At 45.1% G+C, this 24995-nt stretch overlaps 1 protein-coding gene across 1 annotated transcript in view; it reads right to left on the minus strand.

The window, feature by feature from the left end:
* Positions 1 to 4343: 4343 nt before the first annotated feature.
* The window catches only part of HDAC8 (histone deacetylase 8), a 114214-nt gene continuing 93562 nt past the window's right edge, over positions 4344 to 24995 (minus strand). The window contains exons 10-13 of the mRNA XM_038747768.1: positions 7585 to 7690; positions 7400 to 7475; positions 5440 to 5455; positions 4344 to 4568 (exon numbers count right to left, since the gene is read on the minus strand). Of these exons, the coding sequence (XP_038603696.1) occupies positions 4344 to 4568; positions 5440 to 5455; positions 7400 to 7475; positions 7585 to 7690 (423 nt within the window). The remainder of the gene's footprint in view (positions 4569 to 5439; positions 5456 to 7399; positions 7476 to 7584; positions 7691 to 24995) is intronic.

Raw genomic sequence — 24995 nt, forward strand, 5'->3', positions numbered from 1 at the left:
GAAACTGAGGCACAGAGAACTGAAGTGACCTGTCCAAGGTCACACCGCAGGCCAGTGGCAGAGGCAGGATTAAAACGCAGGTCCTCTGACTTCCAGCCCCATGTTCATTCATTCATATTTATTGAGCGCTTACTGTGTGCAGAGCACTGTACTAAGTGCTTGGAAAGTACTATTCAGCAACAAAGGGAGACAATCCCTGCCCACAGTGGGCTCACAGCCTAGAAGGAGGGGAGACCGACGTCGAAACAAGTAAACAGGCACCAACAGCATCAATATAAACAGAATTATATACACACATCAGAACAAGTACACAGGCATTAATATAAATAAATAGAATTATAGATATACACAAGTACTGTGGGGTGGGAAGGGAGGTTAGAGCTCAGGGAGTGAGGCAGGGTGATGCCGGGGGGGAGGGAAGCTGAGTAAAAGGGGGGCTCCATTAGGGTAAAAGGGAGGTTCCATTAGGCCAAGATGCTTCTCTGCAAGAAGCCGGTCCCTGCCTCTATAACTCCCAAAGATAAGTAGGTATCTCTCTTTGGATGCTTTTGTCATTCTCCCGCGATTGTTTTGGTCTATTGTAGGAATTTTCTCTTTGAGTTGAGGGAGACTAAATTGAGACCAATAGAGTCTTACAAGATTCCATTCTTGATTTGATCTTTTCTTGGCCCTCGTCAAGATTTTAACGACAGGTCACGAGATCACGGTCTCGTGCTGGATGACGACAGCCTGAGCCGAGGGGACCCAGCCTTGCCCCCTTAGGGGACTAGAATCTACAAAGTACATCTTTTAGAGCAGCAGTGTGGCCTTGTGGATAGAGCCGGGGCCTGGGATTCAGAAGGACCTTGGTTCTCATCCTGGCTCCGCCTAGCAAATACCACAAAAGAAAATGAAGGAGTCGCTGTAGGGTTTTTGGAAGGGTCCTTAGAGGGAACATTATGGTCAGGGAAAATGTCAGTGACTGCTCAATAAACACTACTGATTGATTGAGGGTGACTGAAGTGGCTGAGAGACTGTGGCTTCAACTGTTCTCGTACTCCAAGAAGCAGAGGGGCCATGGATCGAGCCCGGACTTGGGAGTCAGAAGGACCTGGGTTCTAATCCTGACTCTGTCACTAGAGAAGCAGCGTGGCTCAGTGGAAAAAGCCCGGGCTTTGGAGTCAGAGGTCATGGGTTCAAATCCCAGCTCCACCAATTGCCAGCTGTGTGAATTTGGGGCAAGTCACTTCACTTCTCTGTGGCCTCAGCTACCTCATCTGTAAAATGGGGATTAAGACTGTGAGCCCCCCCGTGGGACAACCTGATCACCTTGTAACCTCCCCAGCACTTAGAACAGTGCTTTGCACATAGTAAGCGCTTAATAAATGCTATCATTATTATTATTATTATTGTCTGATGTTTAGCCTTGGGAAAGTCGCTTTACTTCTCTGTGCTTCAGTTTCCTCATCTGTATAACAGGGACTAAGACTGTGCACCCCATGTGGGACTGGGACTGTGTCCAAACCTATTTGCTTGTATCCACCCCAGAGCTCAGTACAGTGCCTGGTACAGAGTAAACACTTACCAAATACCACAATTATTATTATTATTATTATTTGGCGAAACCCATTCAATATTAGCTTTAGGAGAAGACCGTTGGCCCTTCTGACTAAAGGCAAACACACCATCTCCTGGCACTATTTTCAGCATTACAATCCTTGTGTTCAAGCCCTTTCCTCCTGCAGAGTATTTGAATTGGGGGCTCCGTGCAGCCCCCCTCTTTGGCCATTTCAAGTAGGCAAAGGCACTTCCAGACAATTCTAGATTTGCACCCTGCTTTCACAGAATGGTGTGCTGACTTTAACTTTGTAACAACCAACCATCATTCATTCATTCATTCATTCAATCGTATTTATTGAGCACTTACTGTGTGCAGAGCATTGTACTAAGCGCTTGGGAAGTACAAGTTGGCAACATATAGAGACGGTCCCTACCCAACGGTGGGCTCACAGTCTAGGAGGGGGAGATATATCAAAAGACGTCAACAGGCATTAAGGTAAATAAATAGAATTATAGATATGTATATACAGACACGAGTGATGTGGGGCGGGGAGGGGAAGCTGAGGAAAAGGGGGGCTCAGTCTGGGAAGGCCTCTTGGAGGAGGTGAGCATCAACACTAACTTCCTTTAAAGCACTAACTTGGGGTGGGGAAATGGTGGGGGGGCATTTGAGGAGCCATGGAAAAAGGAGGAAAAAGTTAAAGGAGCCATGGAAAAAGGAGGAAAAAGTTAAAAAAAGCCTCAGTGGGGGAAGAGGATGAGGGAAAAGTTTAGAGAGGGCAGAGCATGGCAGAATGGGAGAGGCTGGGTGACAGGAAAACTATTCGGCAGGGAGATGACCTGGCCAAGCTGAGTCCCCATACAAGGTGGACTCCTATAACAATAATAATAATAATGACAACAACTATGGTACTTCTTACGAAGTTACTATGTGCTGAGCACTGTGCTAAGCACTGGGGTAGATACAAGGCAATCAGGTTGGACACAATCCGTGTCCCACATGGGGCTCACACTCTTAACCTCTACTTTATAGATGACGGAACTGAGGTCCAGAGAAGTGAAGTGACTTGCCCAAGGTCACACAGCAGATATGTGGCAGAGCCGGGATCAGAGCCTAGGTCCTTCTGACTCCCGGGCCCGTGCTCTATCCATTAATAATAATAATAATAATAATAATAATAATAATAATAATAATAATAATAATAACAACAACAATAATAATAATAATGATGGCATTTGTTAAGCGCTTACTATGTGCAAAGCACTGTTCTAAGTGCTGGGGGGATACAAGGTGATCACGTTGTCGCACGTGGGGCTCACAATCTTCATCCCCATTTTACAGATGAGGTAACTGAGGCCCAGAGAAGTGAAGTGACTTGCCCAAGGTCACACAGCAGACATGTGAGCCACGCTGCTTCTTCTGCTCTACCGTAGAATCTCCCTGACTCAATATAAACACACTCATCTCGTTGCCACACTCATACATGATTCATTGAGTACTCAAATCTGGATAATTCTGGAAAGAATACAGAATAATAATAATAATAATAATGTTGGTATTTGTTAAGCGCTTACTATGTGCAAAGCACTGCTCTAAGCGCAGGTGTAGATACAAGGTAATCAGGTTGTCCCACAAGGGGCTCACAGTGTTCATCCCCATTTTGCAGATGAGGGAACTGAGGCCCAGAGAAGTGAAGTGACTTGCCCAAGGTCACACAGCTGACATACGGCGGAGCCGGGATTTGAACCCACGGCCTCTGACTCCAAAGCCCGTGCTCTTTCCACTGGGCCACGCTGCTTCCCAGAAGCAGCGTGGCCCAGTGGAAAGAGCACGGGCCGGGGAGTTGGAGGATCTGGGTTCTAATCCCAGCTCTGCCAAATGCTTGCTGTGTGACTTTGCGCAAGTCACTCCACTTCTCTGTGCTTCAATTTCTTCAACTGGAAAATGGGGATTGAATACCTGTTCTCCCTCCCACCTACTTAGACTGTATGCCCCATGTGGGACAGGGACAGTGTCTGGCCTAATTAACCTGTACCGACCCCAGTGCTTAGAGCCCTGTTTGACACACAGCAAGTGCTTAATAATAATAATAATAATATCGGGCCCCTGCTCTTAGTTTGGAAACCAATTACGAAGATCCCATTTATGACACTGTTATGATGAGAAAATTGGTTCCGACATTCACCGTTTCGACTTAAAGCTTGATTTTCAGGAATCCATTGTGTCACAAGTCCAAGAGCTGTCTGTGTTTAGCCCCGGCAAGAATTAGTTTCGGGAGGAAGAGGAGACTTAGTACTTCTATTCAGGTATTCTGCACAATACCACTACTGTCACTTGCTTCCGCCACCACCTCCAGAATCACTCATGCAGCTTTTAAATATAAATGAGTCTGGCAGAATTTTGGGGCATGTAGGACATTCAAGTATTGGGATGTTATCAATCCCCATTAGTCCTAATAATGATGGTATCTGTTAAGCACTTATTATGCATCAAGCACAGTTCTACGCTGGGGCAGATACAAGCTAATCAGGTTGGACACAGTTTCTGTCCTGCAAGGGGCTCACAGTCCTAATCCCCATTTTACAGATGTGTGAACTGAGGCACAGAGAAGTGAAGTGACTTGCCCATGGTCACCCAGCAGACGAGTAGCAGAGCCGGGATTAGAACCCAGGTCCTTCTGACCCTCAGCCCCATGCCCCCTATCCACTAGGCCATGCTACTTCCCTAGTCCTGCCCCTAGACTCTACGGTGGCCTTAACATTCCAGGAATTTGCCACTCTTCCTGGGTGAAAGTAGTCCAATTCTATCCATCTTGCACATTTCCAGTTTCGGTTGATTTTCCGGTTCCCGTTTCTCCTCCACTCTGCTTTGCCTCCACCATCTTTTCAAATTCCTGAGACTGATACTCATTAAAGACGGGTTGGCAAAAGCAGAGGCATTCCTGGGATTCATGGAATGCCACTCGCCCTTTCCCTTCCAGAGGAAGCATCTTGCAATTCCTATTTCCAGCCCGGTCGAATCCCAGCTTCTGGGATTACCAACGAGAATGTCGGCAAAGAGCAGACTCGAAGCAGAAAACTGTGGCTCAGTGGAAGGAGCACGGGCTTGGAAGCCAGAGGTCATGGGTTCTAATCCCGGCTCCGCTACTTGTCAGCTGTGTGACTTTGGGCAAGTCACTTCACTTCTCTGTGCCTCAGTTACCTCATCTGTAAAATGGGTATTAAAACTGTGAGCCCCACGTGGGACCACTTGATCACCTTGTAACCCCTCTCCCAGTGCTTAGAACAGTGCTTCGCACATAGTAAGCACTTAACAAATACCATCATTATTATTATTATTATTTAGCCAAGAATGCTGGCTGCAAATGAAGATGTGCTGGAACCCAATTACTGATGGCTGACTGAACCTCCCACAGCGACTGTCAACATCACAGGGGAGCAGAGTTTATCAGTCCTGAGATTCAATAATGTCCCCTCCCCTGAGAGATTCTGATAATAATAATAATAATAATAATAATAATAATAATAATAATGATGGCATTTGTTAAGTGCTCACTATGGGCCAAGCACTGCTCTAAGCACTGGGGTAGATACAAGATAATCAGGTTGTCCCATGTGGGGCTCACAGTCTTAATCCCCATTTTACAAAAGAGGCAACAGAGTAACTGATGACTTTATGAGTTTATGTCACCAGACTCTCAAGGTTATGCTTTAAGGGCATTCAATGGTCTTTACTTCAATACTTTATGAGACGAACCTCCTTCCTTTCCCTGGTTCTCTCCTCTCCCTGTCCTGGTATTTCCAGACCTACCTCCTTAAGAATCATTAATGTCAGCAGAGGTATGTAGAATTTGCAGTTTCTCTTTTGGCTGACCTTGCCTCATAACAACACTTGTTTACACAATAGCTGGAGATCCTGCGATGAGAAGTAAAATCACATTTTTGTTCCTGCACGGAGAAACAAACCAAATGTAGAACACCTGTTGTTTTTCTCGAGTCTCTTTCGGGCATCCATGTCATTTAATCCAGCACATACCACCTCGGCTACAGCTGACTGACCAAACATTTATCCTACTGATCTGAAAAGGGTCTCACTAGCTATAGGAAAACAATTTGGGACCACTGATGTTTTGCATTATTGGAGCTGAAAGACCTTTTAAAAGTTTAATTTGCTTTAAGGTATCCATGTGGGCAAGGGAGGCTTTTGATCACAGCATCAGGGTTGCAAAGATACTCAGTGGTGCCTTCCTGGCTTTTTAATTCCTGGAAAGTAGTGTGGATTAGTGGATAGAGCACAGGCCTGGGAGGCAGAGGACCTGGGTTCTAATCCCGACTCCACCATTTGTCCGCTGTACAACCTTGGGCAAATCACTTCACTTCTCTGGGCTTCAGTTCCCTCATCTGTAAAACGGGGATTCAATACCTGTTCTCCCACCTATTTAGACTGCGAGCCCCACGTGGGACCTGATTATTTTGGATCTGACCCAGGGCTTAGAACAGGATTTGGCATATAGTAAGCGCTTAATAAATGATGATGATGATGATGATGATGGCATTTACTAAGCGCTTACTACGTGCAAAGCACTGTTCTAGGCACTGGGGAGGTTACAAGGTGATCAGGTTGTTCCACAGGGGGCTCACAGTCTTAATCCCCATTTTACAGATGAGGTAACTGAGGCACAGAGAAGTTAAGTGACTTGCCCAAAGTCACACAGCTGACAATTGGCGGAGCTGGGATTTGAACCCATGACCTCTGACTCCAAAGCCCGTGCTCTTTCCACTGAGCCATGCTGAAAATACCACAATTACTATTATAAGAATAATTATAATGATAAATCTGTCCCCTCCCAGTTCCCCTGTACAGCCTTAAATTCAAAATGAAAGCCAACACCTCCGGATTAGGTTGTTCATTTGAATCTTTTAAGAAAGTGGAGAGAGGTCAGTAAATTCGTATAGTGTTATACTTTATTCTCCGAAGAGCTTAGTCCAGTGGCTACCAATCAACCTACACATCAGGCAAAAACTCCTCACCCTGGGCTTCAAGGCTGTCCATCACCTCGCCCCCTCCTACCTCTCCTCCCTTCTCTCCTTCTCCAGCCCAGCCTGCACCCTCCGCTCCTCTGCCGCAAATCTCACCGTGCCTCGTTCTCGCCTGTCCCGCCACCGACCCCCGGCCCACGTCATCCCCGGGGCCTGGAATGCCCTCCCTCCGCACATCTGCCCAACTAGCTCTCTTCCTCCCTTCAAGGCCCCACTGAGAGCTCACCTCCTCCAGGAGGCCTTCCCACACTGAGCCCCCTCCTTCCTCTCCCCCTCTCCCCCATCTCCATCCCCCCTGCCTTACCTCCTTCCCCTCCCCACAGCACCTGTATATATGTATATATGTTTGTACGTACTTATTACTCTATTTATTTATTTATTTTATTTGTACATATTTATTCTATTTAATTTATTTTGTTAATATGTTTTGTTTTGTTCTCTGTCTCCCCCTTCTAGACTGTGAGCACACTGTTGGGTAGGGACCATCTCTATATGTTGCCAACTTGTACTTCCCTAGTGCTTAGTACAGTGCTCTGCACACAGTAAGCGCTTAATCAATCAATCAATCAATCGTATTTATTGAGCGCTTACTGTGCGCAGAACACTGTACTAAGCGCTTGGGAAGTACAAGTTGGCAACATAATAAATATGATTGAATGAATGAATGAAAGAGCTCAATAAATGACTGAATGAATGAATGAAAGTGGACAGAGGTAAGGCCCTAGAGGTGGAGCCTTTTTATCTTCAGTACACTGCACCTGTCAAGACCGCTGAAAATCCAAACCAGAGCAGCAGATGAGCATTTCACATTACAATTTACCAGACAGAAAAAGGACCTGGCCTTCCGATGTCGAGCACAACCGGACTTCCAAAAAACCAACGGCCGGCACAAAGTTCTGGGAACCATCCAAATTGGTGGGTTTCCTGTCGTAGACAGAAGGGGACGTTGGGAAGGGGCGGGAGGGGCTGGGGGAAGAGGGGTTAAAAGGACACGATGCTGCTCACCTCTGATGGACTTCAGAATTTGCTGGACTTTGTGCGGTTCGTTGCGGTCCGGCCGGCAGCTTGGCGTGATCTCCAGCACGTAATCGGGACCATATTCTGTGAAAAACTGTCAAAAAGGAAACGACCGAAAAGACAAACTTAATAAGGGTTTCCCAGGGCCCAACGCTATAGCAACAGCAAAAATAAAGGAGTCAGTATTAGAAACCACGGAAGTAGAGTATTTGGATTGTGGTTTAAGTAAATTTGGCTTGCCAATATGGCAATGAAAGACCGGTTATTTAGAAGAAGGATGCTTCGGGGGACAGGTGAATTCAAGACCGGTTTTTCATTGTCCCTCATCTTTCACCCTGGTATGATTATTTTATCTTATCTCTCACTATGAGGTACCTATTTTTATCTAGGGATCAAAATAAAGCCTTCTGAGTTCTATTCCTGGTTCTCTGAATGACTCTTTGTGCCATTCAAGAAGTCATGCTTCCGCTTCAACTTCTCCAGCTGCAGAAAAAGCACACTGTCAGGTAATTTAAACAGTAACTATGGCTTATTTGGAAAAAAAAATGATGAAGAATCGGCTAACCTTCAGAATACTAGATTCACCTGATTTTATCATTCATTTTTAAGGGGAAAAACGTAATAAAAAACAATTAAAAGAGCATCGTGCAAGAGCCACCAAGGCGAAAAACAAAAGATTGTTGAAATAGCTCAAAGGTCGGCTAGGGAATCCACTTGATGATTGTGGAGTAAAAGGTGTTGTCAAGAATGAGACGGAAACTGGCAAGAGGTTTAGCTAATTCTCAAGTCTGGTCTTTACCGTGGAAGTTCATTCATTCAATCGTATTTATTGAGCGCTGTGTGCAGTGCACTGTACTAATCACTTGGGAAGTACAACTGGGCAACATATAGAGACAATCCCTACCCAACAATGGGCTCACAGTCTAGAAGGGGAGTTATCAGAGATGAATCCCACATGCAAATTGTTTTTGCTACCAGTCAGGTCGGAGGAATTGGATCATACTGCTGTAAACTTCCAAAGTGTTTTATATCAAACTGATAAATAATAATGATTATGGTATTTGTCAAGCACTTACTATGTGCCAAGCACTGTTCTAAATGCTGGGGTGGATACAAGGTAATCAGGTTGGACACAGTCCCTGTCCCACATGGGATTCACAGTCTCAATCCCCTTTTTCCAAATGAGGGAACTGAGGCCCAGACAAGTGAAGTGACTTGCCCAAGGTCACAGAACAGACAAGTGGAAGAGCCAGGATTGGATCTCAATGTAACCACGCATTTATTCACCAAGTTAAGGAACCTGGAGGGTTACAAAAGCATGTAAACTTCAAATGCCCACTAGAAGATTCCAGAGAATTGGCAGACCAATCAATAAATCAGGAGCACTTGGGACACTGCAGAAGAATGAATGAATAAACACACTTCCTTTCTTCGAGGAGTTTCAAATCTCATGGGGAGACAGACCTAAAATAAGCTATAGTTAAGAGCTAAAACAAGAGCAAGTAATAGAGTGTGTAAGGTTAGGTATACTCATTCATTCATTTGTTCATTCAGTCGTATGCATTGAGAGCTTACTGTGTGAAGAGCACCATATTAAGCAATTAGAAGAGTACAATATAACAACAAATAGACATATTCCCTGCCCACAGTGAGCTTACAGTATAGAAGAGGGGACAGATGGTAATAGAAATAAATAAATGACGGATATGGACATAAGTGTTGTGGGGCTGGTGGGGGGGATGAGGGAAGAAAGTAAGTCAGGGCAACACAGAAGAGAGAGGGAGAAGAGGAAAGGAGGTTAGTTGTGCAGAAGACTTATGTGAAAGTTGGGAGATGAGTGATTCATTAAGGAAGGGTCCCTGGGGATGTGATTTCAGAAGGACTATGAAGAGGGGGAAATCTGTGATCTGTTGGACATGAAGGGGAAGGGAAGACAAGATGTCGGCGGCAGTGAGTACGTTAGCTTGACAGGAACAAAGAGCGCGAGCTGGGGCGCGCTGGGAGAGGAGCGAGGCTAAGTCAGAGGGAGAGAGCCGACTGAGTGCCTTCAAGCCAGTGGTTGGGAGTGTCTGCTGACCCACAGTCCTTGATGTCCAGAGTCAGGCAAAAAGTCTCCCCTGTCCCCCCTCAAAAAAGATGGGTATCACCAGGAAGAGCAGAGAAGTCAAAACTAGACTATACGCACCACAGCTCAACTGTAAACTCTTTGAGGGCAGGGACTGAGTAGGCTATCTCTGCTGTACTCTCCCAGGAGCTTAGTCCAGGTCTCTAGCACTCAGGGAGTGCTCAATAAATACTACCGAAGGACTGACAACAAAAGCAGCTATTGAAGCAGCGGGCTCAGTGGAAAGAGCACGGGCTTGGGAGTCAGAGGTCATGGGTTCTAATCCCGGCTTCACCACTTGCCAGCTGTGTGACTTTGGGCAAGTCACTTAACTTCTCTGAGCCTCAGTTACCTCATCTGTAATAATAATAATGGCATTTGTTAAGCACTTACTATATGCAGAGCACTGTTCACGTGCTGGAAAATGGGGATGAAGACTGTGAGCCCCACGTGGGACAATCTGATCACCTTGTAGCCCCCCCAGAGCTTAGAACAGAGCTTTGCACATAGTAAGCACTTAACAAATTTCATTATCATTATTAATATTAAAAAGTGAGCTCATCTTGAAGTCTTCTCTCTAGCGTCACACTGAGTTTGGCCAGAGCACACGAATTCAGTTTTGCGCTGAACGCAGTGGCAGGGCTAGGAAAACTTCTCTGCTATCAGAGCCAGTCTGACTGGACACAGTGTGAGGAGAACAATGTGAGTTTTGTTTATTGCTGAGTTCTGCAAAATGCCACCTCTCTGTGGCATTTGGTGGGCTTACGATATTGATATTACCGGGCAGCAGGAAAACAAGGAAAGGTCAACTACGGTTGTAGCCTTGAGGAAATGGGAAGGACAAGATAGAAAAGGGACTCTGATATTTGTCAGATGGAAATTCACACATAGCAGCATTTTCTCCATCCACTTCCCCTTTAAATGAGATCTCTGGAAGTAATAGTAGGGACAGTATTTATTAAGTGCTCATTGGGGCGCATTCTACACAGGTGGGAATTACCACTGTTATTATTATAAGAATTTTTATGGTATTTGTTAAACGCTTACTAGGTCCCACGTACTCTTCTAAGCAGTAGGGTAAATACAAGGTAATTAGGTTGGACACAGTCCCTGTCCTACAGTGGGCTCAGAGTCTTAATCCCCATTTTACAGATGAGGTAACTGAGGTGCCGAGAAGTGGCGGGACTTGCCCAAGGTCACACAGCAGGCAAGTGGTGGAGATGGGATTAGAACCCAGGTTCTAATATATGTTATATATATATATTTTATATATGTATATATGTTGGTATGTATTTATTACTCTTTATTTATTTTATTTGTACATATTTATTCTATTTAATTTATTTTGTTAATATGTTTTGTTTTGTTTTCTGTCTCCCCCTTCCAGACTGTGAGCCCGCTGTTGGGTAGGGACCGTCTCTATATGTTGCCAACTTGTACTTCCCAAGCTCTGCACACAGTAAGCGCTCAATAAATACGACTGAATGACTGAATGAATGAAGGTTCTTCTGACTCCTGGGGTCCATGCTCTATCCACTAGCTCACACTGCTTCCTCTGTTGGTTGTCAATGTTGACCCCGGATTGTTTTTAAGAGGTTGGAAGCACTACAGACTTTACAGTCACAAGCACAGAGATTCTTTGTGGAATCCTGAGTTGAACAACAGGAAACTGGCTTTTGTATGTCTTTGACAGGCAACTCTACAAACTCAATTCCAATTAAATTGCAAAAGGCACTGCCATGGGCTCATAATAACTGGAATTTTTTTTTTTTTTTGATGGACAAAAACTTCTCGTTGGACTAGTTCACCAGGAAGGAAAACAAAAAATGACATTCCCAGGACAGCCATGAGAGAACAGTAAAACCAGTCATGACATAATGTTAACGGTCACATGGGATGAAATCTTTAGAAAAAATGGAGGGGTCGGTCAGCTAGTAGGGCTTCCCGGCTCTTGGCAATTGTGTGCATGTCTGTTTCTTTGTTAAATATTTGCTTGTTGGCTTCTTAGGGAAGCAGTGTGGCCAAGTGGAGACAGCATGAGACTGGGAGTCAGGACAGTCGATTCCAGTTCCAGCTTTTTCACTTTTAGGCTGTGGACCTTGAGTGAGTCACTTCTCGAGGCCTCAATTTCCTTATCTGTACAACGGGGTGAAATACCCCTTCTCCCTCACACTTAGACTGTGGCCTTGTGTGGGACAGCGACTGTGTCTGATCTGATTTTCTTGCACCTACCCCAGTGCTACCCCTCTCAGGGTGGCACCTGGAGAGTTTCCAGCATGGCTCAGTGGAAAGAGCCCGGGCTTTGGAGTCAGAGGTCATGGGTTCAAATCCCGGCTCCGCCAGTTGTCAGCTGTGTGACTTCGGGCAAGTCACTTAACTTCTTTGTGCCTCAGTTACCTCATCTGTAAAATAGGGATCAAGACTGTGAGCCCCCCATGGGACAACCTGATCACCTTGTACCTCCCCAGCACTTAGAACAGTGATTTGCACATAGTAAATGCTTAATAAATGCCATCATTGTTATTATTATTACCAGTCTCGACTACGGAGGGAGAGTCAAGCAGAGGCCCACTCATTCCGTTCCTAGCTTGGCCAGCTGCTGATGAGTGGAAGGCAATCTGCCTTCTTGGCAATCGGCAATCTCCGAGTCAAAACTCACCTGTGCTGGGCAGCGGCGGAAAGGGAAAGCGTCGAGGGTGGAGACTCAAGTTGACTGTGTGGAAGAAGGCAATGGTAAACTACTTCTGGATTTTTACCAAGAAAACTCTAGGGATCCACTACCAGAATGACTGCAGGTGGAGGTGGGGCGTTCTGGGAGAGATGTGTCCGTGGAGTCACTAGGGGTCGGAGATGACTCGATAGCATAATAATAATAATAATGATAGCATTTATTAAGCGCTTACTAAGTGCAAAGCACTGCTCTAAGCTCTGGGGAGGTTACAAGGTGATCAGGTTGTCCCACGGGGGGATCAAAGTCTTAATCCCCATTTTACAGATGAGGTAACTGAGGCACAGAGAAGTGAAGTGACTTGCCCAAAGTCACACAGCTGGCAATTGGCGGAGCTGGGATTTGAACCCATGACCTCTGACTCCAAAGCCTGGGCTCTTTCCACTGAGCCACACTGCTTCTCTAAGACAAGACATGACCCCAATGCTTAGGATAGTACTTGAGAAGGAACATGGCGTACTGGGTAGAGCACGGGCCTGGGACTCAGAAGGACCTGGGCTCTAATCCCAGCTCCGCCGCTTGTCTGTTCTGTGAACTTGGGCAAGTCACTTCACTTCTCTGGGCCTCAGTTCCCTCATCTGTACAATGGGGTTTAAGACTGTGAGCTCTACGGGCTCTGTCCAACCTGATTACCTTGTATCTACCCCAATACTTAAGACAGTGCCTGGCACACAGTAAGCGCTTAGCAAATGCCATTAAAAAAAGTGCTGAAGAAACATCATCACTACTCTTGTTATCAATCCTTGGGGTTTCCCACTTGTGGGGACTTTTATTCACCTATTTTATGTTTAGCAATTTGTGTCCTCTTGTTTTCCCCCATTCGAAGGTAAACATTTTGAGGACAGGGATTGCATTTTGAACTTTTTACTCCCATCAAGTAAGGTAGTAGCTCAGAGTTCCTCACACAGGAAGCAGCGAATAAATATAGATGATGAGAGTGATGAGGAGGATGAAAATACTTTCTGTTGTGCTGCAGAAACTGTGTATGCTGTGCTACATTTTGGTCTAAAGCCATCTGGAAGGGTGTGGTTAAATATATTTTTCAGTAACCTGTTCAAGAGGACTCTAGCTGGGCTCCTGGCAGTGACAGAGAGGAAAGTGAGATAGCCTGCTATTTCACTAATCAGCTCTTTTCCCTTTCTTCTTAAAGATGGTAATTAGGGAGGGGCCTTTGAAGTCTTTTGGTTCTTCTCAGTGATCCAAATGCTTCAAATAAGGAGAAGTCTGTGTCAATCCCCCTAAAGAGTAAACTTGGAGGCCCAGGTGCTTTATCGCTTTTTCATGTTTTTGCCTGGGAGCTAAGGCCTTTTCCTCAGGTTTTGACTGATTCTGCGTGTGCAGAATGGCCTCCTTCTCAATGGAGGAAGGTGTGTTTAAGCAGAGTTTCAAGACTGCTTCTTAGTGTCACAGTCCTGGAGTAATAATAATAATAATAATAATAATAATAATAATAATAATAATAATGGCATTTGTTAAGCGCTTACTATGTGCAAAGCACTGTTCTAAGGGCTGGGGGGGATACAAGGTGATTAAGTTGTCCCACGTGGGGCTCACAGTCTTAATCCCCATTTTACAGATGAGGTAACTGAGGCTCAGAGAAGTTAAGTGACTTGCCCAAGGTCACCCAGCAGACGTGGCGGAGCTGGGATTCGAACCCATGACCTCTGACTCCAAAGCCCGGGCTCTTTCTGCAGAGCCACGCAATAACAATGGTATTTGTTAAGCACTTACTATGTGCCAAGCACTGTAGTCAGCACTGGGTTGGACACCGTCCCTGTCCCACTTGTGACTCCTGGTCTCAATCCCCATTTTACAGATGAGGTAATTGAGCCCCAGAAGTGAAGAGACTTGCCCAAGATCATGTGGCGGAGTGGGATTAGAACCCATGACCTTGTAACTCCCAGCCCCGTGCTCCATCCACTAGACCACACTGCTTCTCTGGAAAGAAGAGATACCTGCAAGGAGCTCTGGGACAACATCACAGCTAATCTAGGGACACAAATTTAAACTAAAAAGAGATCAGTGAATCTCAGCAGGATTCCCTCGGACTGAGAGGAAAGGAGAACCACATCTTCTCCTCAGGGGAGCTGAAGTTTTGGTTGTGCATCTACAGAGTTTAAGTTAGGATTAGGAATCCTTGGTTTGTCAGGGATCAGAAGAGCCTTCATGTAAACTCATCCTCGAGACCGAAAGCTCACTGTTATATTGTTGTTTGTAATCTCCCAAGCGCTTAGCACAATGCCCTGCACCCAATAAATGCTCAAAAAATATGATCAATCAATGGTGTTTATTGTGTGCTTCCTGGGTGCAGGGCACTGTACTAAGCGCTTGGGAAAGTACACGGTAACGGAGTTCCCTGCCCACAATGTTCTCTTTTCCAAATAGGCTTTTCGATCCTATGACTGGGCCCAAGGACTATTATTATTATTATTATTACGGTATTTGTTAAGCGCTTACTATGTGTCGAGCACTGTTCTAAGTGCTGGGGTAGATACAAGGTAATTAGGTAATCTCATAGGGGGCTCAGTTTTAATCCCCATTTTACAGATGGGGTAACTGAGACACAGAGAAGGTAAGTGGCTTACCCAAGGTCACACAGCAGACGAGTGGCAGTAGTGGAATTAGAACCCATGACCTCCAACTCCCAAGCCTGTGTTCTTTCCACTAAGCCACGCTGCTTCTCTAGGATGCTCGACTTCATTTGCTGGTCACATGTGGAAGCTTCCCGTGTCATCATAGTAATTGTGATATCTGTTATGTGCCAAACAGATCAGACACAGCCCCTGCCTCACATGGGACTCACAGTATAAAGGAGGGGAACAGGTTTTTAATCCCCATTTTACAGATGAGGAAACTGAGGCCCAGAGAAAGTTTAGTGACTTACCCAGTGTCACACAGCAGGAAACTGGAAGAAACAGGACTAGAACCCTTATGCCAAAGCCCCTTCTCTTTCCATCAGGCCATGCGGCTTCTCATTTGTCAAGCAGCGCCAAAAGTTTTTGATGATGAGTTCTTACTTTGCTGCAACTACGTTAATCTCGGCGTTGTTTCCCTATTACCTATCTTGAAAACACAACATCGCCATCATCATCTTCCCACCCGACAACCTTTCTTTGTTAAAGAAATGTCTTACAAATATTTGAGTTAGGGATAGCTAATATTTAGAGTCAAAAATTAATACTGAATAAATAATCCTAGGGAACACTGCACTAACTAGAATTTTGAAATACTATTTAGCTATAAGCAAAAGAGAATGAAAAAATCGAAAATTCAAATGAGATCCATCCGTCTTGTAATCCTACAGAAACAACTCTCGCTATCCCCATTAACCAGTTTTTAATTTCAATTATGAGATGGCAGGTTTACTTAAGCTGAGCAAATATCTAGTTAGAGTGGTCACAAATAACTGTCCCAAATCATCTTGAGTGGAATTAGGAGTTGGGGGAAAACTATGTGAGCTACGTAACACGCGGTGTCGACACATACATTCACAATCCTTTCAAGCAAAGGATTCTCTGGCCTAAAGTGTGCACGGGGAACTGTTTTTGGGAGGGATCTGTTTTTCACTCACCTGAAAGGCTCACGGCTTGGAGGATTTGGGCCGTTCCCATTTTATCTCGAGAATTGTCTTCTCTGATGGCTTTCTTAAGTGCATCCCCCCAAAGATGGAATCAGATGGGATGATCCCATTCATTCAATCAATCGTATTTACTTAGCGCTTACTGTGTGCACAGCACTGTACTGGGCGTTCGGGAGAGTAAAATACAACGATAAACAGACACATTCCTTGCCCACAATGAGTTTATAATCTAGAGACAGGGAAGTCTACCATTGGACTTCCACTGAATGTAGATCGCTGAACTAAGCATATGACAGAGTCCCTTGGAAGGTAATCAATTGGTGCTCTTTTTAGAGCACTTATGGTTTGCATAGTAATAATAATAATAATAATAATTATGGCATTTATTAAGCGCTTACTACGTGCAAAGCACCGTTCTAAGTGCTGGGAAGGTTACAAGGTGATCAGGTTGTCGCTCACAGTCTTAATCCCCGTTTTACAGATGAGGCAACTGAGGCACGCAGAAGTTAAGTGACTTGCCCAAAGTCATACGGCTGACAAGTGGTGGAGTTGGGATTTGAACCCATGACCTCTGACTCCAAAGCCCTTGCTCTTTCCACTGAGCCACGCTGCTTCGCTGCTTACTGTATTAAGCGCTTGGGAGAGTACAACGCAACAGAGTTGGCAGACTCAGTCTGTGCTCAGAAGGAGCTTACAGTCTAGAGGGGGAATACAACAACATCTGTCCTCTGGAAACTAAAAATCTAATGGTGGAGTTGGGCAGGCTGTTGTTATTTACAATTCTGAGGAAAACCGGTGATGCAACAGGTTATCACGGAAGAAGGGAAAGATGGATCAGTGAATCAAGGGAATGCCATGTGAGCAAGGCCCAGAAGTGGGAGAGGCGAGAGCAAGGAGCAGTAAGAAAGGGAGTTTACGCGAAGCTGGTGAGTCACGGGTGAAGGGTGCATGGAGATGAAAAGGAAAGCGCTAATTAATGGTATTTAATAATAATAATTATGGTATTAAGCACTTACTACATGCCATACTCGCAAATCAGGGTGGGCACAGTCCCTGTTTCCCAAGGGGGCTCACAGTCTCAATCCCCATTTTAAAGATGAGGAACTGGAGCAGCAGAGAGCGAAGTGACTTGCCCAAGATCACGCAACAGGCAAATGGAAGAGGCAGGATTAAAACCCGTGACCTTCTGATTCCCAAGCCCATGCTCTATCCACTGCACCACGCTGCTTCTTGCTCCACCCTGTATTTCTTAAGCTGTATGTGCCGGGCACTGTGCTAAGTGCTGGGGTAGATAACAAGCTAATCAGGTTGGATTCAGTCCATGGCCCAGATGGGGCTCAGAGTCTCAATCCCCATTTTACAGATGAGATACTTGAAGCAAACAGTCCAGATGTTTGGTGGATGCAGAGGGAAATAACTCATCGTTGGGTGGTTTTTGAGAACGGGAGACAAGTAGGCAAAAAGGCATTTTAGGAAAGTGATCTCTTTCCACAGACTTGGGAGTCAGAAGGTTGTGGCTTCTAATCCCAGCTCTGCCATTTGCCTGCCGTGTGACCATGGGCAAGTCACTTCACTTCTCTGTGCCTCAGTTTCCTCATCTGTAAAATAGGGATTAGGACTACGAGCCCCATGTGGGAAAGGGACTACATCAAGTGCTTAACAAATACCAGAATTATTATTATTATTTCCCTACCCTACCTAGCATGGCACAGACTGAAAAAGGGAAGAGTTTAGAGGCAAGGAGAGGCGTGTTCATCAACAGCCCAGATGGTTTTATCTTTTGTGGTTTTATCAGTGGGGCCCATGACCACGATGAAACTTAACAATAATAATAATTATGGTACGTGTTAAGCGCTTACTATGGGCCAGGCACTGTACTGAAGATGCAGCCAAACTGGGTCCCACTTGGGGCTCACAGTTTTAATCCCCATTTTACAGATAAGGTAACTGAGGGACAGAGAAGTGAAGTGACTTGCCCAAGGCCACAGAGCAGACAAGTGGCAGAGCCGGGATTAGAACTCATGATCTTCAGACTCCCAACTTGGGCTCTAGCCACTACGCCATGCTGCTTCTAATAAAGGAGAGCATATTTTTTATAGCGAAACGGCAATGGTATCGTTGAACTGTAATTGTGCTCTATCCCTGCAGTTAAGCTGAAGTTATTATTTAAAGGTTACACCTGGCTAATTAGGAAGAGGTAAACTCACATGGGAACTTTAGTAATTACTTCTCTCAGATATAATTCATATCTAACCTTCATCTGGCATCCAACGAACTCCTGCACCAGACTAGGACTACTCTCTTGGGAAGCAACATGGCCTAGCGGATAGAGCACAGGCCCGGGAGTCAGAATGACCCAGGTTCAAATCCCGCCTCTGCCACCTGTCTGCTGTGTGACCTTGGGCAAGTCACTTCACTTCTCTGTGCCTCGGTTACCACAGAGAAGCAGCGTGGCTCAGTGGAAAAGAGCCCGGGCTTTGGAGTCAGGGGTCATGGGTTCAAATTCCGGCTCCGCCAACCGTCAGCTGTGTGACTTTGGGCAAGTCACTTCACTTCTCTGTGCCTCAGTTACCTCATCTGTAAAATGGGGATGAAGACTGTGAGCTCCCCATGGGACAACCTGATCACCGTGTAACCTCCCTAGTGCTTCCAACAGTGCTTTGCACCTAGTAAGCCCTTAATAAATGCCATTATTATTATTATTATTATCTGTATAATGGAGATTAAGACTGTGAGCCCCATCTGGGACAGAGATTGGGTCCAACTTGATCAGCTTGCCAAGACTGTTCGCTTGTTGTGGGCAGGAAATGTGACTTTTATATTATTGTGTTGTGCCTTCCCAAATGCTAAGTACAGTGTTTTGCACACAGTCAGTGCTCAATAAATATGACTGATCTACCCCAGCACTTAGTACAGTGCCTGACACATAGTAGGTGCTTAACAATACCACAAAAAAACAACTGACTAAATGAACGATTTGAGAGTAAATCAGTGTTACTCCCTATTCTGGTTAGGCTCCTAGAAATTAGCCCTATCAGTCAATCGATGGTACTTATTGAGTGCTTACTGTATGCAGAGCACTGTACTAAGCACTCGAGAAAATACAATTCAGTAGAGTTGGTAGATGGAATCCTTGCCCACGAGGATCTTACAGTCTGTGGACAGTGGGGTAGACAGACATTAAAATAAATTACAGACAGGGGAAATAGTTGAATAAAGGGATATTTACCTAAGCGCTGTGGGGCTGGAGTGAGAATCAAAGTGCTTAAAGGGTTCAGTAACCAAGTGCGTGGTCGATGCAGATGTGGTGAGGAACAGGGAAAATGAGAAGCAGCATTGCTTAGTGGAGAAAGGCCGGATCTGGGCGTCAGGAGGACCTGAGTTCTAATCCTGGCTCTGCCACTTTGCTGTGCGACCTGGTGCAAGTCGCTTCACTTCTCTGTGCCTCAGTTACCTCATCTGTAAAATGGGGATTAAGTATGTGAGCCCCAGGAGGGATAAGGACTGTGTCCAACCTGATTAGCTTGTATATACCCCAGAGCTTAGACAATGCCTGGTATACAGTAAGCGCTTAAAAAATACCATTAAAAAAATGAGGGCTTAGTCAGGGAAGGCCTCTTGGAAGAGATGTGATTGTAAGGACAAAGTGTTCTGAAACTGAGTGGTAGAAGCCAAAGATCAAATTCTCTGTGGCTCTCCTTCCGAAGACACTTAATTGACCTCAAGTAACCAAAAGGCCTGAGTGACCATATTTGAGAATCCACGGAGGCCTTGCAGAAGACTGGAAATGAGTGAGTGTAGTGACCATCTTTGAAAAAAAGACGGTGGAAATTATTTCCCTGTCAGTTCAGCCTTTACACCTGACACCTGCAAACACTGCCATGCACATGAGAAAGGAAACGCACTAGAACAAATCATAAAAAATTCAAATTGGAAAATGAGGATAAGATTAGGATACTGGGCAATAACCACCATGGCTTTACTTTGAAAAAAAAAAAGAAAAAAAATGATCTTGGCAGACTAATTTCTTTTTGTGAGGAGGTGGCAGCCACGTAGATTTGCGGGAAGGAATAGTTGCAATTGACAAGTCTTCCAATCTGCCTTGTCATTGACAAATGCCATTTATTGGTGGCTTAAACTGTACCAGGGACTCTACGTGGCTTTCTTTGGGGAAGGAAGAGGAAATAATAATCAGCATTGCTACAGTGTGATAGTTGCAAAATCCCCCACGTTGACAAAAATTCCTGTTGCATCAACCATTGTTTCAGCGGTAAACAAGGGGTCAGAGAGAAGATGATTTTGACTCAGTACACAGGGGTGGTTCGCTCCTGCAGGGCTTGGCTTAAACAGCTTGCTTTGCCAACCTGAAACACTGCTTCGGTTCATTAGTACTTCTCAAGGGCCATAAATATACAGTGGCGGTAAACTTGAGAAGTTGTGTGGCCTTGGGCAAGTCACTTCACTTCTCTGGGCCTTAGTTACCTCATCTGCAAAATGGGGAGTAAGACTGTGAGCCCTATGTGGGACAGGGACTGTGTCCAACTTGATTTGCTTGTAAACACCCCAGCGCTTAGTACAGTGCTTGGTACATAGTAAAGTGCTTAACAAATACTACAATTATTATTAGTGGATAGAGAACAGGCCTGAGAGTCAGAAAGGAACTGGTTCTCATCCTGGCTCGACCAGTTCATTCATTCAATTCAATCGTATTTATTGAGCGCTTACTGTGTGCAGAGCACTGTACTAAGCACACACCAGTGGTCTGCTGTGTGACCTTGGGCAGTTCACTAACTTCTCTAGTCACGTAATTAATTGCATCTGTAAAATACGGATTAAGACTATGAGCCCCATGTGGGACAGGGACTGTGTTCAACCTAATTAATTTCTATCTTCTCCAGCACTTAGAACAGTGCTAGGAAGTGTTTAATAAACACCACTTAAAAAAAAATTAAACCTTAATCTCACACAATTCATTCTCTTTACAATTAGTTCTCACCCATGTATTCTTCCTCAGTAGTTAGTATAGTGCTCTGGGTACAGTAAACGCTTAATAAATACTATTACTACAATGCGAATGAATGGATACAGCCTTGATCACTCTCTCTTGGCTTTCCCACAGTCTTTTCTCTCAATCTCCTTATAATAATAATGTTCATTATTATAATCAGACAATTACTCTCCCCGCCTTCTAAGCCTTATTGAAGGCCCATCTCCTCTACGAGGCCTTCCCTAAGTCCCACTTTCCTCTTCTCCCATTCCCTCTGCATCGCTCTGACTTGTTCCCTTTATTCATTCCTCCTCCCAGCACCACAGCACTTACATCCGTATCTGTCATTTCTTTATGTATATTAATGTCTGTCCCCTCTTCTGGACTGTAAGCTCATTGTGGGCAGGAAATGTGTCTCTTTATTGTACTCTCCTAAGCACTTAGTACAGCACTCAACAAATACAACTGACTAGGGGGGAGTGAACAGGGGGAGGTGGAGTATTCTCAGCCCAATCTGATGTACTCATTATGGCAGAGGTCAGGACTCACTGCATTAGATTTTGGCCCACTTAAAGGGACGCCTCCTGACTGGGCAGATTCCATGGTTCCAGATTAAGAATGGCATGTTTTTAAAGTCCCTAGTTTCATTATTACAATCGATGAACCCAAGCCAAACAGAGGGAAGCTATCGATTCAGGTCCAAAGTCACTTCTGTCAGGATTCCAAGAACTTTCTTCGCTTGTTTACAATTTCCGAGGCCCAAAGAATGAGAGAGTGACTGCAGTAGCCATGAGCCAGAGGCCCTAAGGACAATATCATTAAAAATAATTGGCCAGGAGAAGGTTGAGACTTCTTTGGACTCAGTGAGATAGTCACAGTTTTACTGACAGTTTTAAAAAAAAATGAATCTTCTGTTTGAGCAGCTCATCTTTCTGACTCCTCCCCTCTGCACTTCCTAGATTCCAGCTGACAGCAGAGTCAAGGAGCCCTTGTCATTTGCAAGGAATCTGGACATACTAAAGTGGCCATAACCATATGGTGGCAGCGAATTTTAGTCTCTTACAAATAGTCCTCTATATCCATGTATTTTTCCTCAGGGCTTAACAGAGTGCTCTGCACACGATAAATGCTTAATATTATTTCTACAATGTGAATGAGTGGATTACAGACTTGATTTATCCTTATCAGATTTGACTGCGCTGATAAGAAGGCAGTTAATCGGTCACTTTTTGGTGAAGCCCAAACTTCTTCCGCTCCTAAGAATCCATTCAGTAAATAATCTTTTCAATGAACTAAAGTCATCGGTTTGATCGTACCTATGGAGCGTTTACTGTGTGCCGAGCACTGTACTAAGCGCTTGGGAGAGTACCACATAACAATAAACACATTCCTTGCCCATAGGAGTTTAGAGCCTTCCTCCAAGTCTGGTGTGGTCTCTGACCCACCCTGAAGAATGAGTCCCGGAGACGGATATACAGTGCCTTTTCCTTGCTTTGCTTCCCTTGCAATGGTGTTAACAAAGGCTGTCCCAGCAGTAGAGAGGAGTCTGGGTAAAACACCAATGGAAAAAAGAGAGAGTTAATCCACTTCGGAATAATAGAAAGTCTTCCCTATCTGCAAATCTACTCTTCCACCTCACCTGCGGGTAATCCACCAATGGAAAAAAGAGAGAGAGAGTTAATCCACCTCGGAATAACAGAAAATCTTCCCCATCTGCAAATCTACTCTTCCACCTCACCTGTGGTTTTCCCCATCCATACCTAAAGATCCTTTTATCACTTTTTTTCTCGGGATCCCGGGGCATCTGCTTTCCTTTCTTCATTGGCCATGCGGTGGTGATGGGGGGGAGAAGGGAGGTCAAAGTAGGCGAGTAGAGGAAGTGGTGGTACCCGAGTTAAGAATCTTTCCCCTCCAAATGCAGCCTTTCATGAGAAGCAGCGTGGCTCAGTGGAAAGAGCACGGGCTTTGGAGTCAGAGGTCACGGGTTCAAACCCTGGCTCCGCCAATTGTCAGCTGTGTGACTTTGGGCAAGTCACTTAACTTCTCTGTGCCTCACTGACCTCATCTGTAAAATGGGGATTAAGACTGTGAGCCCCCCCAGGGACAACTTGATCACCTTGTAACCTCCCCAGCGCTTAGAACAGTGCTTTGCACATAGTAAGCGCATAATAAAATGCCATTATTATTATTATCTTCATCTTTTCGTGAGATGAGCCATATGACCTCATGACCCTGTCTAGACCTAAGGCAAATGGAACTCTGAATGTGCAGGCTGTCATTTCTGGTGGAAGAGAAAGTCCCTTCTCCCTAGTTCCTAAGAAGAGGCATTTACCATCACCCGATTAGGCTGATTAAAGATTAATGTTTGTCGGGGCAGGTTCTGATTACACCTGTCTTTCCGGGCTCCGGTGAGGCTGTGGTTTTACTGAGCACCTGGGAAATGTAAGAGTTATTCACAGTCCTAAATGTCATCAAATGCCTCTTGAACTTTTTAAAAAAGGGATGCTGTGATGACGAATAAAATAACGTACCTGAAAATGCTTTAAGTTCTTACAGAAAATAGTCCTGTTTGGATCCAAAATGTTATTCTAGAAATGAAATGAAACTTCGCTGATCTGAATGTCAGTCATGGCTCTAATCATTAGGCTGCTCTTTAACCGAGAAGCAGCGTGGCTTAGTGGAAACAGCATGGGCTTAGGTGTCAGAGGTCGTGGGATCTAATTCCCGGCTCCGCCACTGTGTGACTTTGGGAAGTCACTTCATTTCTCTCTGCCTCAGTTACCTCACCTGTAAAATGGGGATTGAGACTATGAGCCCCAAATGGGGCACCCTGATTACCTTGTATCTACCCCAGCGCTTAGAACAGAGCTTGGCCCATAGTAAGCCCTTAACAAAAACCATCATTATTATTATTTAACCCTCCACGGCAAAGGTTTGTTAGGGTGGTGGGGGTTGGCGGGGGCGGGGGGTAATAGTAGCACGATGCACAGGGAAACCAGTCTTTAAAAATCGCATGACCGTTAGCTGGGCCTGGGAAAACATAAACTCACAGTAATAATAATAACAATAATAATAATAGCATTTCTTAAGTGTTTACTATGTGCCAAGCACTGCACTAAGTGCTTGGTTGGAAACAGTCCCTGTCCCCCATGGGGCTCACAGTCTTAACACCTCTTTTTTACAGATGAGGTAACTGAGGGCCAGAGAAGTGAAGTGACCTACCCAAGGTCGCCCAACGGACAAGTGGCTGAACCCAGGACCTTCTGATGTGGCGGGCCTGGGCTCCATCCATTAGCCCATGCTGCTTCTCCATATTCATTCATTCAATTGTATTTATTGAGCGCTTACTGCGCGCGGAGCATTGTACTAAGCACTTGGGAAGAACACTATGTGGCCAGCAACTGCGCTGGATGCCGAAAGAAGAGGTTAAATGGGAAGAGACACTTGCAGTTAGTTCGGGGCAACATTTTGGCGCGATGACTGGAGGCCGGGCTAGGGGCCCGTGAACTCCACGACTCCCTCTGAAAGGGTAGCAACGCCGTGTTTGTCAAACAGGAAAGTGGCCGCTGGGTTACATTCATCAAGCTCGGATCCAGGAACTGTGTGCTCAGCTCGAGAAACTGCCCAGTCTGACGGCCTGATTTCCAGGTTCCAGTGAATCAGAATAGGAATTCCTATTTAAAGCAACGAAAATAAGAGATGAGGAAGTGCCAGCCCTTGTTTCTCTGCAGAGGTGTTGACAAGCTATTAAATCATTAGGAGTTCCTTGCCAGAAGCAGAGGAATTCATCTGGGAAGTTGACAAACGGTCAGCTGCTTTGTGCGCGTGTGCACACACACATACACACACATACACAAAGTACATACTGTTTCCCTTGGTTTATCTCGAGGTTGGGTAAATATTTCATCTGACATTTCCATTGACTTCTGAGCTAGTTTCCCACCAAATTGATAAGACTCTTAATCTGGCTCATCGGAGTACAATAAATAGTCTGACCTAA

Source organism: Tachyglossus aculeatus, chromosome 6 (genome assembly GCF_015852505.1).
Source record: "Tachyglossus aculeatus isolate mTacAcu1 chromosome 6, mTacAcu1.pri, whole genome shotgun sequence".
NCBI lineage: Eukaryota > Metazoa > Chordata > Mammalia > Monotremata > Tachyglossidae > Tachyglossus > Tachyglossus aculeatus.